Source organism: Lampris incognitus, chromosome 18, assembly GCF_029633865.1.
Source record: "Lampris incognitus isolate fLamInc1 chromosome 18, fLamInc1.hap2, whole genome shotgun sequence".
Taxonomy (NCBI): Eukaryota; Metazoa; Chordata; class Actinopteri; order Lampriformes; family Lampridae; genus Lampris; species Lampris incognitus.
In genome coordinates this window covers 21,774,770-21,786,931 of record NC_079228.1, presented here as the reverse complement: position 1 = coordinate 21,786,931, position 12,162 = coordinate 21,774,770, and the positions used below count along the sequence as shown (strand labels likewise).

Genomic DNA, 12,162 nt, shown 5'->3' with positions numbered 1-12,162 from the left:
TAAAGGTGTCATATGCCATATTTAAGCGCCTTAAAGGGGTAGTCAACATTTTTAGTTGGAGTTACCAGATGACACTGTAAGACATCTATAGCCTTTAGAACATACTTTAAACACATAAGAAGCGAAGTTAACATACTTCAATAGTTTATTGGATACCGAGTTGTATAGAGAACTCAGGAGCGTTGTCCTTGACAGTTAAAAGGGATAGATAGCGCTACATACGTCTCACTGTCCAAGGTGATGAACAAAATTGCCTTATACAAATTCACATAAGCATTCATAATCAGTACTGTGCATGCCCGCTTTAGCTCACAAAAGCCCAGTAACTTTTTTACTGCAACGTTTCCTTGATCTCTGCGTGCTTTTTGGCTTCTTCTGTGCTATGTTTCAACCTCGTAGCCATTGTTAATATAGGGATTGTGGCTGCTGAGAGTTGCAGACTTCTTTTTGACTCCATAGCGAATTAGTCTGTAGAGAGGAACCAGCAGGATGGAGAGCACAGGCACAACAGAGAGGAGTATGATTATGGCAAACACCCAGTCCGGGTAGAACTTCCTTACTGTTTGGGGAAATTTGTCCTAAAAAGAGACAGACAGAGAGGCTCTATTCACTGTGGTGAGAAAAAAAAAACTGACATTGCAGATATTGGTCAACAAATATGGAAAATGTAAAGCTCTGTTATTTCATCTTGCATAAAACTGTACCTACCCCAGAACATGAGCTAAAAAGGCTCTTTTTTTCAGGAAAGCATGCAGGGATGGGCAACATGAACCAGAAAGGGCTGGTGTAGGTGCAGGTATTTGTTCCAACCAAGTAGTTACACACCTGAGTCTACAAATCAAGGTCCTTTGCAAAGACTATTGGTTGACTTAATAGAAGGCCCTTTCTGGATCATGTGGCCCATCCCTGGAACTAGCTTTCTATATAGGAGGGGTTACATGTTGGTTTCATGCCTGCCATATGCATATGTAATACAGCACATCATGTCATACATCCCTGTTATTTCCCCTTGTCACAGCCCATAGCTCACTTACATAGCTAGGGTCCCATGCAGGATAGGAGGGGCGGGTCTGTGCTTGGATTACCACATAGGCCAACAACACTGCCGCAAGCATTAAAGGACTGACAACCATCCAGCAAGCCTTCCAGTAGAAGTTGGGCCTCCTCCCAGTCATGAAGTATATGTCATCACTGAACCTGTAAGAGAGTTTCAGCATCTGTTAGTGAGACCAGGTGAGGTACAGATCAATTAAACAGATCCCGCTGCAGTGGTGAGGCCTGAGCTAAACATGCTGGCTCTAGCAGCAGGTCTTTGTGCCCTGCTATCTTATTTCAGTAAGTAGGGAATACCTTCGCAATCACTGTGGAAATGTGGTTTTGTAGACCAGAGTGGGGGGAAAAAAGAATACCTTTTCATCCCGTGGACATAGATTACTCCAAAAATCTCAAAGAAAGCAACGATGAGCAGAGGCACCGAGCCCACATAGCTGCTAAAGATCTCCAGCCAGTAGTTTCCTGAACCCAAGGTGAAGATCAGAGCCACCAAAAATGACACCAAGCAGACCAAAGCTATGGAAGGAAGCAGGGAAAAGATTTTACAAGAAAAAAAAACCTCATTTGTACTCTAAACCATTTGCTGATCCATTCCTTCCAGTTTTCTGTCACATGAAAAAAGTGTTGAAGATACTTTCCCAGTTTGAGGATGAGTCAGAGTTCAAACATTTGTGTCTTCAGAATAACCTTCAGCCCGAGCAAACATTACGCAAGACAAGTTTATTTACTTGGCACATTTCATATACAGAGGCAGTTAAAGTGCTTTGCGTAAAAATACATTAAGAGATGAAAAGCAAGTTAAAATGAAATTGAAAAGCAAGAAGGAGATAAGAGATGGATGTTTTTGTTAAAGAAATTAAAAGATAAAAACAAATAGAAGAAAAGGGGTCAAAGTACCACTGTCAACAAGCTTAGGAGTCAGTCAGTTGAAGGAAGTGGCGGACAAGTTCTTAGCCTAGTTTCAAAAACGGTCACAGTTTGGGCGAGTCATAAATCTTTAAGTTTGTTCCTGCTATGTGAAGCATAATAACTAAATGCCGCCTCTCACCATTTTTTTGTCCCCCCACCCCACCCCACCCTTTTTAAAGAAAACATTTTTTTTACTCCCCAATTGTATCTGGCCAATTACCCCACTCTTCCGAGCTGTCCCGTTCGCTGCTCCACCTCCTCTGCCGATCCGGGGAGGGCTGCAGACTACCACATGCCTCCTCCGATACATGTGGAGTCGCCAGCTGCTTATTTTCACCTGACAGTGAGGAGTTTCACCAGGGGGATGTAGCGCATGGGAGGATCACGCTATTCCCCCCAGTTCTCCCTCACTCCTGAACAAGCGCCCCAACCAACCAGAGGAGGCGCTAGTGCAGTGACCAGGACACATACCCAGATCCGGCTTCCCACCCACAGACACAGCCAATTGTGTCTGTAAGGACACCCGACCAAGCCGGAGGTAACATGGGGATTTGAACTGGCAAGCTCCGTATTGATAGGCAATGGAATAGACTGCTATGCTACCTGGACACCAATGCCATGTTTTGATTTAGCTCAGAATAGTTATAGCGGACCATTCCCAGATGATCCGAGAGGTCGAGAAGGTTCATATGGTAAAAGCAAGTCAGAGATGTATTTCGGTCCTAAACCATTGCGAGATTTGCAGTATTTCAAGCTGTTGCATTAAACACTGGAAGCCATTGCAAAGATCTGAGGGTTGGCATTGACATGACTGACAGATACCTGTGATGAGTGGGTTAGGTATCCACGTGGGTATCAGGTGCAAGTCTCTGAGTGGTGTGAGGATGCCTTCAATGTTGCCAAACATGGATGAGAGCCCCAAGCTGAAGAGCATGATAAAGAACAGAACAGCCCAAACCTGAGAGCCGGGCATCTCTATCACCGCTTCAGTGAACACGATGAACGCCAGGCCGGTACCGGATGCACCCTAGATAGGGGAGGACGATGAAGAAGCTTGAACTCACAGTAAGTACTCGACCAATACTTGACATACTGTGGGAGGGGAAGAAAGGCAGGGAGTAGGAGTAGGATGCAAAGAATAGGAAGATGAAGATTTGGATGAGGGGAGAGGATGCGTCAGTGAGATGAGTCAGAAATGGAAACTAATTGGGGAGCGAAACTTGTTTCACAGATCGGTTTTTGCAGGTTGTTTCCTACCTGGTCAAGGAATGTTTGCAGATCACATTCCTTCAGCTGCAAACTGATGACCTTCTCTGAATCTGTCTTATTCAGGTACTCAAACCACTGATCGTAGTTGTCGACCGTAATGTTAAGGTCCGCAATATCAAATTGGTTGGTCAGAGCTAAGATGTTGCTGCATATACAATAAAAGACATTACAAGACCACCCGTTTATCTGTTTCTAAATGGTGTTATTTTTCAAAAATAAAATAAAAAGAAGTGTTAGAGTTGCACAAAAGGAAAATGCATACCTCTCCAGACAAGATTTGAAGGAGGAGTTAGCTTTAAAGCCCAGAATGGAGAAGATGGGGATGGAGGCGTACAGCGATGTCACACTGTTTATCACCCCGACGAGAATAGCATCCCTCTCACAGTTGTTCCTGGTAGATGCACACAAAAAAAACATATAACACAGTTTCATCGCTTCACCCCAGTCCCACATGTGACTGGAGCTGTTTTACAAAGGTTTAGATACTAGATAACACCTAGCCAACCGGCCCTTGTAATGGCCTGTAACATTCTGAAGCAGGGTTAAACTAAGTACAGTGTAAATAATGACTCAAATGTAAGGGTAATATAACCAAACAAGTGAGCTGACTTCTGGGGGTTGTAGCTGGAGAAGGCTATGAGGCCTCCAAAGGCCACCGAGAGGGAGAAGAAGATCTGAGTGGCAGCGTCCAGCCACACCTGGGGATTTTTCAAAGTCTCGAACTGAATGACGACAAAAAATAAAAATAAAAAAGCATCGTGTTAAGCAATCTTCGTCCCTGTATGCACATCTTCAAGGTAGAACTTCACTTTCAAATGAGATGGGGACAAATGACGGAGCTCACATTGGGAGTGAAGAGGTAGATGAGTCCGTCGGTGGCTCCGGGCAGAGTGAGGGCCCGCACCAGGAAAATAGTCAGCACCACATACGGCAACGTGGCCGTCACGTACACGGCCTGGAAAATAAAACTTATTTTCCATCTTTCCAGGATGAAATGAGAAACGAATGGGAAGTCTTTTTTATTGTCGGTCAAATACATTTCAAAGGTTAGTGGTGTATTCCTCCTTGTAAAACCCCACCACCACCACCTTTTACAGCCAGGTTTAAAGATAACGTGAATACAAGTGTCATTATTGGAGTCAGGGGGTTGGAGGTAATGGTTAGTTTTTGGAGGAGCTTTGTATTTACCTTCCCCATAGTTGTAATGCCCCTGATGAAGCAGACGTAGACCACACACCAGGCGGTAGCCAGGCAGATGACCATCCACCATTGTAATGAGCCGCTGATCTCAATGTCTGGTGTGATGTTCAGGGTCTCACGGTACCAGAAGTAGTTCACTGACGTGCTCTCCACGCACTCCTGATTATAGGCTGATTATTATAAATGCACAACAGAGCAGAGCAGAGAAAATGAAAGTCTGGGAAACAAGGGCCATTTCAGAATTCGCCATAAAATCTTAAATTCAAATATACTGAAAAAAGTCCATTTTGTGCATGCTTTTGTCCAATAGTTGTAATTTCTTAACCACTCAGACTTTTAAGATTTTTTTTTTTTACAATAATGCCTCAGATGCACTTGCAAATCATATTATATGCCCCGTATAAAAGATTATATTGCTGGGTTTAACAGAAGCAGTCCCAAACTGTTAAGCAGTGGGTGTGTTTTGATCCTTGAACTGTGTGATTCTAAATGTAAGCAGCATATTTTGCAGCTGCATGAGAACTCGGCCGACCATATCTGACAAGGAAGAAGACAGCGTGCTACCTGTGCTGTGATTGAGCGGACACTGGCTCCAAGGCAGTGGGTCCTGAAAAGAATGGAAGAAGTACCAAAGCACCCAGGCCAGGATGGTGTTGTAGAATACGCCCACCAGAAACGACACAAACATGGAGGCAATGCCTACACACAGACAGTAATGTCATTTGTATTTATTTATTTACCTGGTTTTTTTTTACAGTCAATCGCCTGCCTCTCTCATCACAGATGGGTGAAAAGTCTTCTTCAGCACAAAAGACTGAATAAATTTGTTGCAAGGCTGCAAGGGTGATGTTTTGATTTGGCGGAATATTTATTTTTCATTTTTATGCGTTTATTTATTGTTTGTGATTTTTCCTGTTCACCTAGTATAGGGCCCTGCCATTGCATGGTTGGGTTGGAGATGGACGTTTTGTTTAACCTGCAGGTTTCTCCAGTGGGAGAAACATCCACACTCTGACAAAAGCTAACCCTGACGAAAACCCAAATAATCCATTGTTCAGGCTGTTGTTCATACTTGCTCTGACAAAAATCAACAGAAATTAAATTCAAACATCAGCAACCACAGACTGTAAGTAACTTTAACATGTCGGAAAATTGACTTTGCCTTTTTTTTTTCACCGAGTATAAATTCAAGGGAAGAGAATTCTCATAGAGGTACTGCAGCATATGGAAGATATCCAATATGCTACAATGCAAATATTTCTGACCAAAGTGAGATATGGCTTCTAAATCACTTCATGTTCATTTAGGAGACAAAAAATTGACGTAATTATTCTGGGCTACCTACCGACTCCACCCAGAAATGGGGAGATGGAGTTCCAGACACCAATGCTGCCCATTCGGAGCCTCTGTCCTATGGCCAGCTCCAGGTAGAGCAGAGGAAGACCCTCGAACACCAATGCTATCAGGTAAGGGATGAGGAACGCACCTGGAAATGATGAAGACGTAGGGTATTACATGATATTTTGTTGCTAGGAAGGTGATTTGCCAGCTGTCTTGTCCTCACTGTCACACTTTGCACCAGCCCAGTGTTATGGGACAGTTTAACCCTGTTGTTTAACCCTCTATCCCTCAGAAAATTCAATAGTGTTTAAAAGACAATAAAACTGCACCTGAACCATGCCAGTAAATTACATCATATCCATCTGGCACCATCAATACTCTTTATTTTTTTGGGGTGGGGAGGCTATAGATGTGGACATAATTTTATCAGCATCTTGTACTTGTAAAGCTACATTGGATGAAGGTGGCTGAATGACTGCGAAGACGGGGCTAGACAGAGGTTTGGCTCATCCTAAATAGGAATCAAAAGCTTGAGAATCTCTGCAAAGTATGAAATGACTCAGGGCCCTTTGCACATTCCTGGGATTCTCTGTTCACTCAGCATAACAGATACATTAGGCTTATCTCTGAGAACTATGAGGAAGTGGCCCAAGATTTTCCTATATTTCTGTAGGATATTTGATCTCTAATGTGTTTCTGATTGCAATGAAAACGATAAGGTCCGCGACTCTAAAGCAATAGAAATGACTGACTTACATTTACATAATAGATCATTGCTAACTTCCATGCAGATGTAGAATACCTGGATTGTGTTGAAATTCATGTCCATCCACACTTTGAAATATCATATTTAGCAGATAACTAAATTATCCGTATTACTTGTGATACGAATAACTGAGATTTTCTGCAAAATCAGTGGTTAAGGACTAGATAGTTGGTAAACGAAATTACAAATTAGAAGCCTTGGCATTATTAACCCCCCTGCGATGATACGTTTTCAAAATACAATGAAATATTTCTATATAGCAGGATAATAGTTTTCACATCAAGGCTTAATATAAGCTTAAGTAATAATATTCCCCAGGCGCTGCACGGTGGCTGCCCACTGCTCCTAGTTACACAGCTAGGATGGGTTAAATGCAGAGAAAGAATTGCTCCACGGAGATTAATAAAGTAGTAAAAAAAAATTAAAATAATGCTTAAGGCAAAGCAAGCATCTCACCTCCTCCATAGATTTGGCACAGGTAGGGAAAGCGCCATACGTTCCCAAGTCCTACTGCAAAGCCAATGCAACCTAGCAGGTATTGAACCTTGTTGTCCCACTTGGGTCTGTCCTCCACCTCAGCAGAGTCCACTGTTTTTACCATTTTCCACTGACGGCAGTGCACACACGTTTAATATAGGTCCAATGGCGGGATATATCCAAGAGTGAAGCTCTCACAAATCTACTCTTTACTGCGAATCAGCTGCTATAATACTGTGGTCTAGTTTTAAATTCACTGGAATGGATTGTTTTTGTTGTTTTTTTCATCCGGCTCAGTCCAGCCGTTTTCCCAAATTTGCAATTCACAGAATCTGTTTTTTTTAAAAATCTCTTTAAATTGTATTCAGTGGCTTAGATTTAGTGTTTGCTTCTCTGCCTTGAAAAACAGAATAGTTTAAATGATGTCTAATGCACCTCTCCTCTCTTTGCTCAGGCTCTCCGTTATGGGTTGTCCTCTGATGCCATCTCCGTTTCAAGCTTTGAGCTCTAATGTCAGGAATACAGTTTTTATAGGTTTGGCCAGAAAGGAGGTCACCAGGGAAGGAGTGAAAAGAGTAGGCTCGACAATTTAGCGGCTTTACCTCTGTTTGTTTTGAATGGGATTGTACCAAGCCCAGATTAATGAATAACCAAGTGATGCTGCGTCAATATTACCAAGTGGCAGGGCAAGCCATCAGGATACACAAACTCAAAAATAAATACATTTGAAATGTTGCTTATGTCACTGAAATGACTAAGGGGCATACATTGTCACTAGAAAATGGTACAAATAAAGACTGACTGTAAAAAAAAGTTTACATTCCAGTTTATCAGATCTTTAGTGTTTAGTATAGAGTTCACAGTATTGTAGCGAATTCGGGGGGCAACCACAGGAACCGCCGCAGCTGAGACGCGAAACCGTATCGGACCCTTTATTCGAGCGGTTAGCGATGTCTCCCGCGGTGCGGGGGATACGGGTTCGCGTCCCGGCTGCGGCGGTTCCTGTGGTTGCCCCCCGAATTCGCCACAGTATTCATAGTTATTCTGACTAACTCTTTGTTTTTGCAAAAAATATCAGTGATGTAAATCAAACATAATAGACAACAAATAAAACAATGCGTGCCATATCACTTGCGGTGTGGGAGGATGGTGGCACGAATTCATGTTTGCAGTGGCCTCACCCAGTGCCGGCCATTCAGTGTCTTTGTCCATGTCCGCGTCTAAGTTTTGTCTTTGTTTGATGGCTGGGAGAGCTGGCGCTGGATTGGCTGGGAGAGCTTGGTCTGTTGCATCCTGTGGGTCCAGGGACCACGGCCCTGCCCGGAGCTGCGCCCGAAGAGGAAACACCGAGGGCAGTCTGACAGGACATGAAAGTGGGGCAGGCTAAGCTAACTGCTAGCCCATGCAGACCGGCAGTTCCGATATCACCAAGCGCGGACTGGTGGCAGCCTCGCCTGGTGTTGATTGTGGTGTTTTTGGTGTCGTCGTGTGGAGTGTGTGGAGTATGGGGAGGTGTGTCGAGAGTGTCTGGCTGGGAGAGCTGGCATTGGATCGGCTGAGGGAGCCTGGTTTGCTTAGTCTGGTGGGCCAAAAGACCATTGCCCCTGCCCGAAGCTGTGCCCGAAGAGGAAATATCGAGGGCGGTCTGACAGATCGTGGAAGCGGAGCAGGCTAAGGCTAAGCTAATTGCTAGCCCATGCAGACTGGCAGTTCTGACAGTCATCCTGGCTGGCATTTGTTCCCTTGGACAGTGATATTTTTTGTTTAGTTTGGATATATGTGTTTGTTTGGATATATGTGTTCTTGTAGTTCTTGTAGTTTTTGGATGTGTTTTTGTCTTTGTGTTGCACTGCTATGGGCTGGGGGAGATGACATTTCATTTTATTTCATGTACTTGCGTACATGAAATAAAATGACAAAGTGTTCCTGATTCCTGATATTTGCATTAGTATTGGAAGTGGTGGCTTAGAATTGATGTATAAGGAAGATAACACTATCTACAATGTGAAACCTCACAGCGTTGATGCTAAAGACACGAGAACTTCAGCCATCACCTTGTCGGCCTTTATTTGTGATAACGGACAGAGCAAACTCGGTGCAATTTCCTCGATAGTAATTATAAAACTCCTGTATGCAATCATGAAACAAATAATCTCAGAGGCAGCTTTGCATGTGTAGTACAAATTTTCAGCTTTTTTCAAATGGCATCCTTTTCTTTAAAAAAAAGAGTAAGCAAATGGATTTTCAGTTGGATACAACATTAATTGCTTCCAGCAGCTTATTGGTTTCTGATGATCAATGGCTGTATAGTTAAAGGTCTGATGTGAGTGTTAAGTTTGTTGTTAATACGGTAGCCTGTTTTGTTAGTCACTTCTACTGTAGTCTTTACGGTAGCCCTCCTGTTAGGAGGAAGGTGCGCTGCTAGTGAAAGGCACTTGTTGAAATGTTCGGTAGGCTGTGGCCACTTGCTGTTGAGAGCGCAAATAAAACTCAGTTAAATAAGTACAGTTGTCTTATTTGAAACTAACATTGGTAGCAGAGGATGGCTGCAGAGGAAAACTGGAAAAATGAAGTGGAAATATGGAGACGGGTGACGAACTTGGACAAGAAAAAGCAAGCGTTGGCTGTGGCTCTATCGTTGACAGGTAGAGCGAGGGATACTGCTTTATGAATAAACGTGGATGATCTAAATAAGGATGATGGAATGACCACTTTGATTGGGGAACTTGACAAGGTTTTTTGAGAGAAGAGAAGGGGCCTACGAAGCCTATTCTGAGTTTGATCGGATATCTAGGGAAAATGGCGTCTCGATGGTGGACTTTATTGTTGATTTTGAACAGAAATACAACAGGATCCGTAAATTCGCGATGGTTCTGCCCGACGCTGTTTTGGCGTTTAAACTACTGGATAAAGCAGGTCTTGATGTGAAAGACAAGCAACTGGCAGTGACTGCATGTGGTAAGCACACTTTTGATGATATGAAGTCAGCACTGAAACGCATATTCGGAGAAAAACGAGCAGAAGGCGGGAGCCATTAACGTGAGTCAAGATGCAGCCTACTGCACAGATCAAAGAAAACCGCACACACGAGCCCAAAGTGTGCAAGCTAGAGGACCACTCGCAGGCACAAATCCACTTGATAAGTACGGAAGACGAACAAAGTGTGGGATTTGTCAAAGCACATTCCACTGGGTGAAAGATTGCCCACATAAAAAAGAACATGTAAAGGTGACAGAAGAAAATAAATGCACAGAAGAACCTTTTGAGTGTAATGTAACGCTGTTTTCTAAGGAATCGGATACGGAAATATTCATGGTTGAGGCTCTGGGATCAGCTGTCATTGACACGGCATGCACAAGGACTGTCTGTGGTGAAAAATGGCTGAATAACAATGTAGGGGGACTAAATGAGAAAGAAGTACAGAAAATAGTTAACACAGAGAGTAGCAAGCCTTTCAAGTTTGGGGATGGGCGAGTTGTACATTCGACAAAAAAAGGTCAAGATACCGGTCAAGATAGGAGAAACAAAATGCTGTATAGAAACAGAAGTGGTCCCATCTGACATCCCTTTACTGCTGAGTAAAACGTCGCTAAAGAGAGCAGGAGCTGTGCTGAACTTGGAGAACGATACAGCAATAATGTTTCAGCAACGGATAGCTCTGGAGATGACCTCCTCAGGACACTACTGTCTGAACATAATGGATAATGAGTCCCCATGCGATACATATGAGAATGTGGTCCTGGCCATCACAGAGAATATGACTAAGGAACAAAAACACAAAGCTTTACTGAAACTTCACAAGCAATTCGGACATGCATCAGTTGACAAACTGAAGAAGCTGCTGATAAATGCTGGAAACACTGATGATGAGAGCACTGCTATTCTAGAAGAGATAGTAGGAAAATGTGAGATATGTCTTAAGTACAGCAAGCCTAAGCCCAAGCCTGCTGTTGGTCTGCCCATGGCCTCCCGATACAATGAGACTGTGGCAGTAGATTTACATGAGCTAGAACCGAATGTGTGGTACCTGCACATTATCGATCACTTCACACGCTTCAGTGCGGGTGGCATTGTGACCTCAAAGAAACCAAGTGTGATAGTGAAATGCTTTGTACATTTCTGGATCAGTGTCCATGGTCCACCGGAGTGTCTCTTCAGTGACAATGGCGGCGAGTTCAATAATGAGGAAATAAGAGACATGGCAGAGAACTTCAACATCGAGATAAAGACGACTGCTGGCTATAGTCCATGGAGCAATGGCTTGCTGGAACGCCATAACCAAACGCTCACAGAGATAATGCTTAAGGTAAAACTTGACAACGGAGTTGACTGGAAAACTGCACTGGATTGGGCACTCATGGCAAAGAACACAATGCAGAACGTACATGGCTTCAGCCCACATCAGCTGGTGTTTGGAGAGAATCCGAACCTTCCCTCTGTGTTAGTGGATCAGCCACCTGCTTTGGAGGGAACTACTATGAGTGCATGGGTGGGACAGCACATAACAGCATTACATGCAGCAAGGAAAGCTTTCACAGAGGCAGAGTGCTCAGAGAGAATCAGTAGAGCTCTACGAAAGCAACTTCATCCAACAGATGAGAAGTATGAAACTGGGGACAAGGTGTTCTACAAAAGGACAGGCTGTGTTGAGTGGAAAGGTCCTGGAGTCGTGATAGGACAAGATGGGGTGGTGATCTTTGTACGCCATGGTGGGACCTATGTCAGGGTTCATCATTCTAGGCTGCGGAAGGCTGATAAGAGTGAAGTAAGTGCTAGTGGGGGTCTAGAGCACCCTGGGGAGAATGTTACTGAGGGGAATATGAATGTACCTGTTACTGCTAGTGATGTGGATGTTGTTAACAATGACAGTGGGAACATACCTGGTACTGATTGTGACATAGATGTTGATATGAACAATGACGGTGAGGCTGGGGGTGTTACAGACAATGATACAGATGTCACTGAAGATAACAATCATAAGGATAATCAACAGACAGGCATAAGGGTAGGAGCCTCCCTAGGGCTTAAAACAGGTCAAACAATCAGCTTTGTGGATAATGTAACAGGTGCGTCTCACAGAGCTAAAGTGATGGGACGAGCAGGAAAGGCTACAGGAAATAACAGAAACTGGTACAACCTACAGTACT

General features: G+C 43.6%; 1 protein-coding gene across 1 annotated transcript; it reads right to left on the bottom strand.

Moving 5' to 3' along the window:
* Positions 1-136: 136 nt before the first annotated feature.
* Positions 137-7,139, bottom strand: LOC130128500 (sodium-dependent neutral amino acid transporter B(0)AT3-like). The gene is made up of 12 exons (XM_056298101.1): positions 6,995-7,139; positions 5,777-5,917; positions 4,996-5,130; positions 4,420-4,601; positions 4,076-4,186; positions 3,841-3,953; positions 3,494-3,622; positions 3,220-3,376; positions 2,785-2,989; positions 1,410-1,569; positions 1,035-1,197; positions 137-578 (listed from the first exon to the last, which is right to left on the bottom strand). The coding sequence occupies exons 1-12, from the start codon at positions 7,137-7,139 to the stop codon at positions 381-383; spliced, it is 1,839 nt and encodes a 612-aa protein (XP_056154076.1). The 3' UTR covers positions 137-380.
* Positions 7,140-12,162: the final 5,023 nt, after the last annotated feature.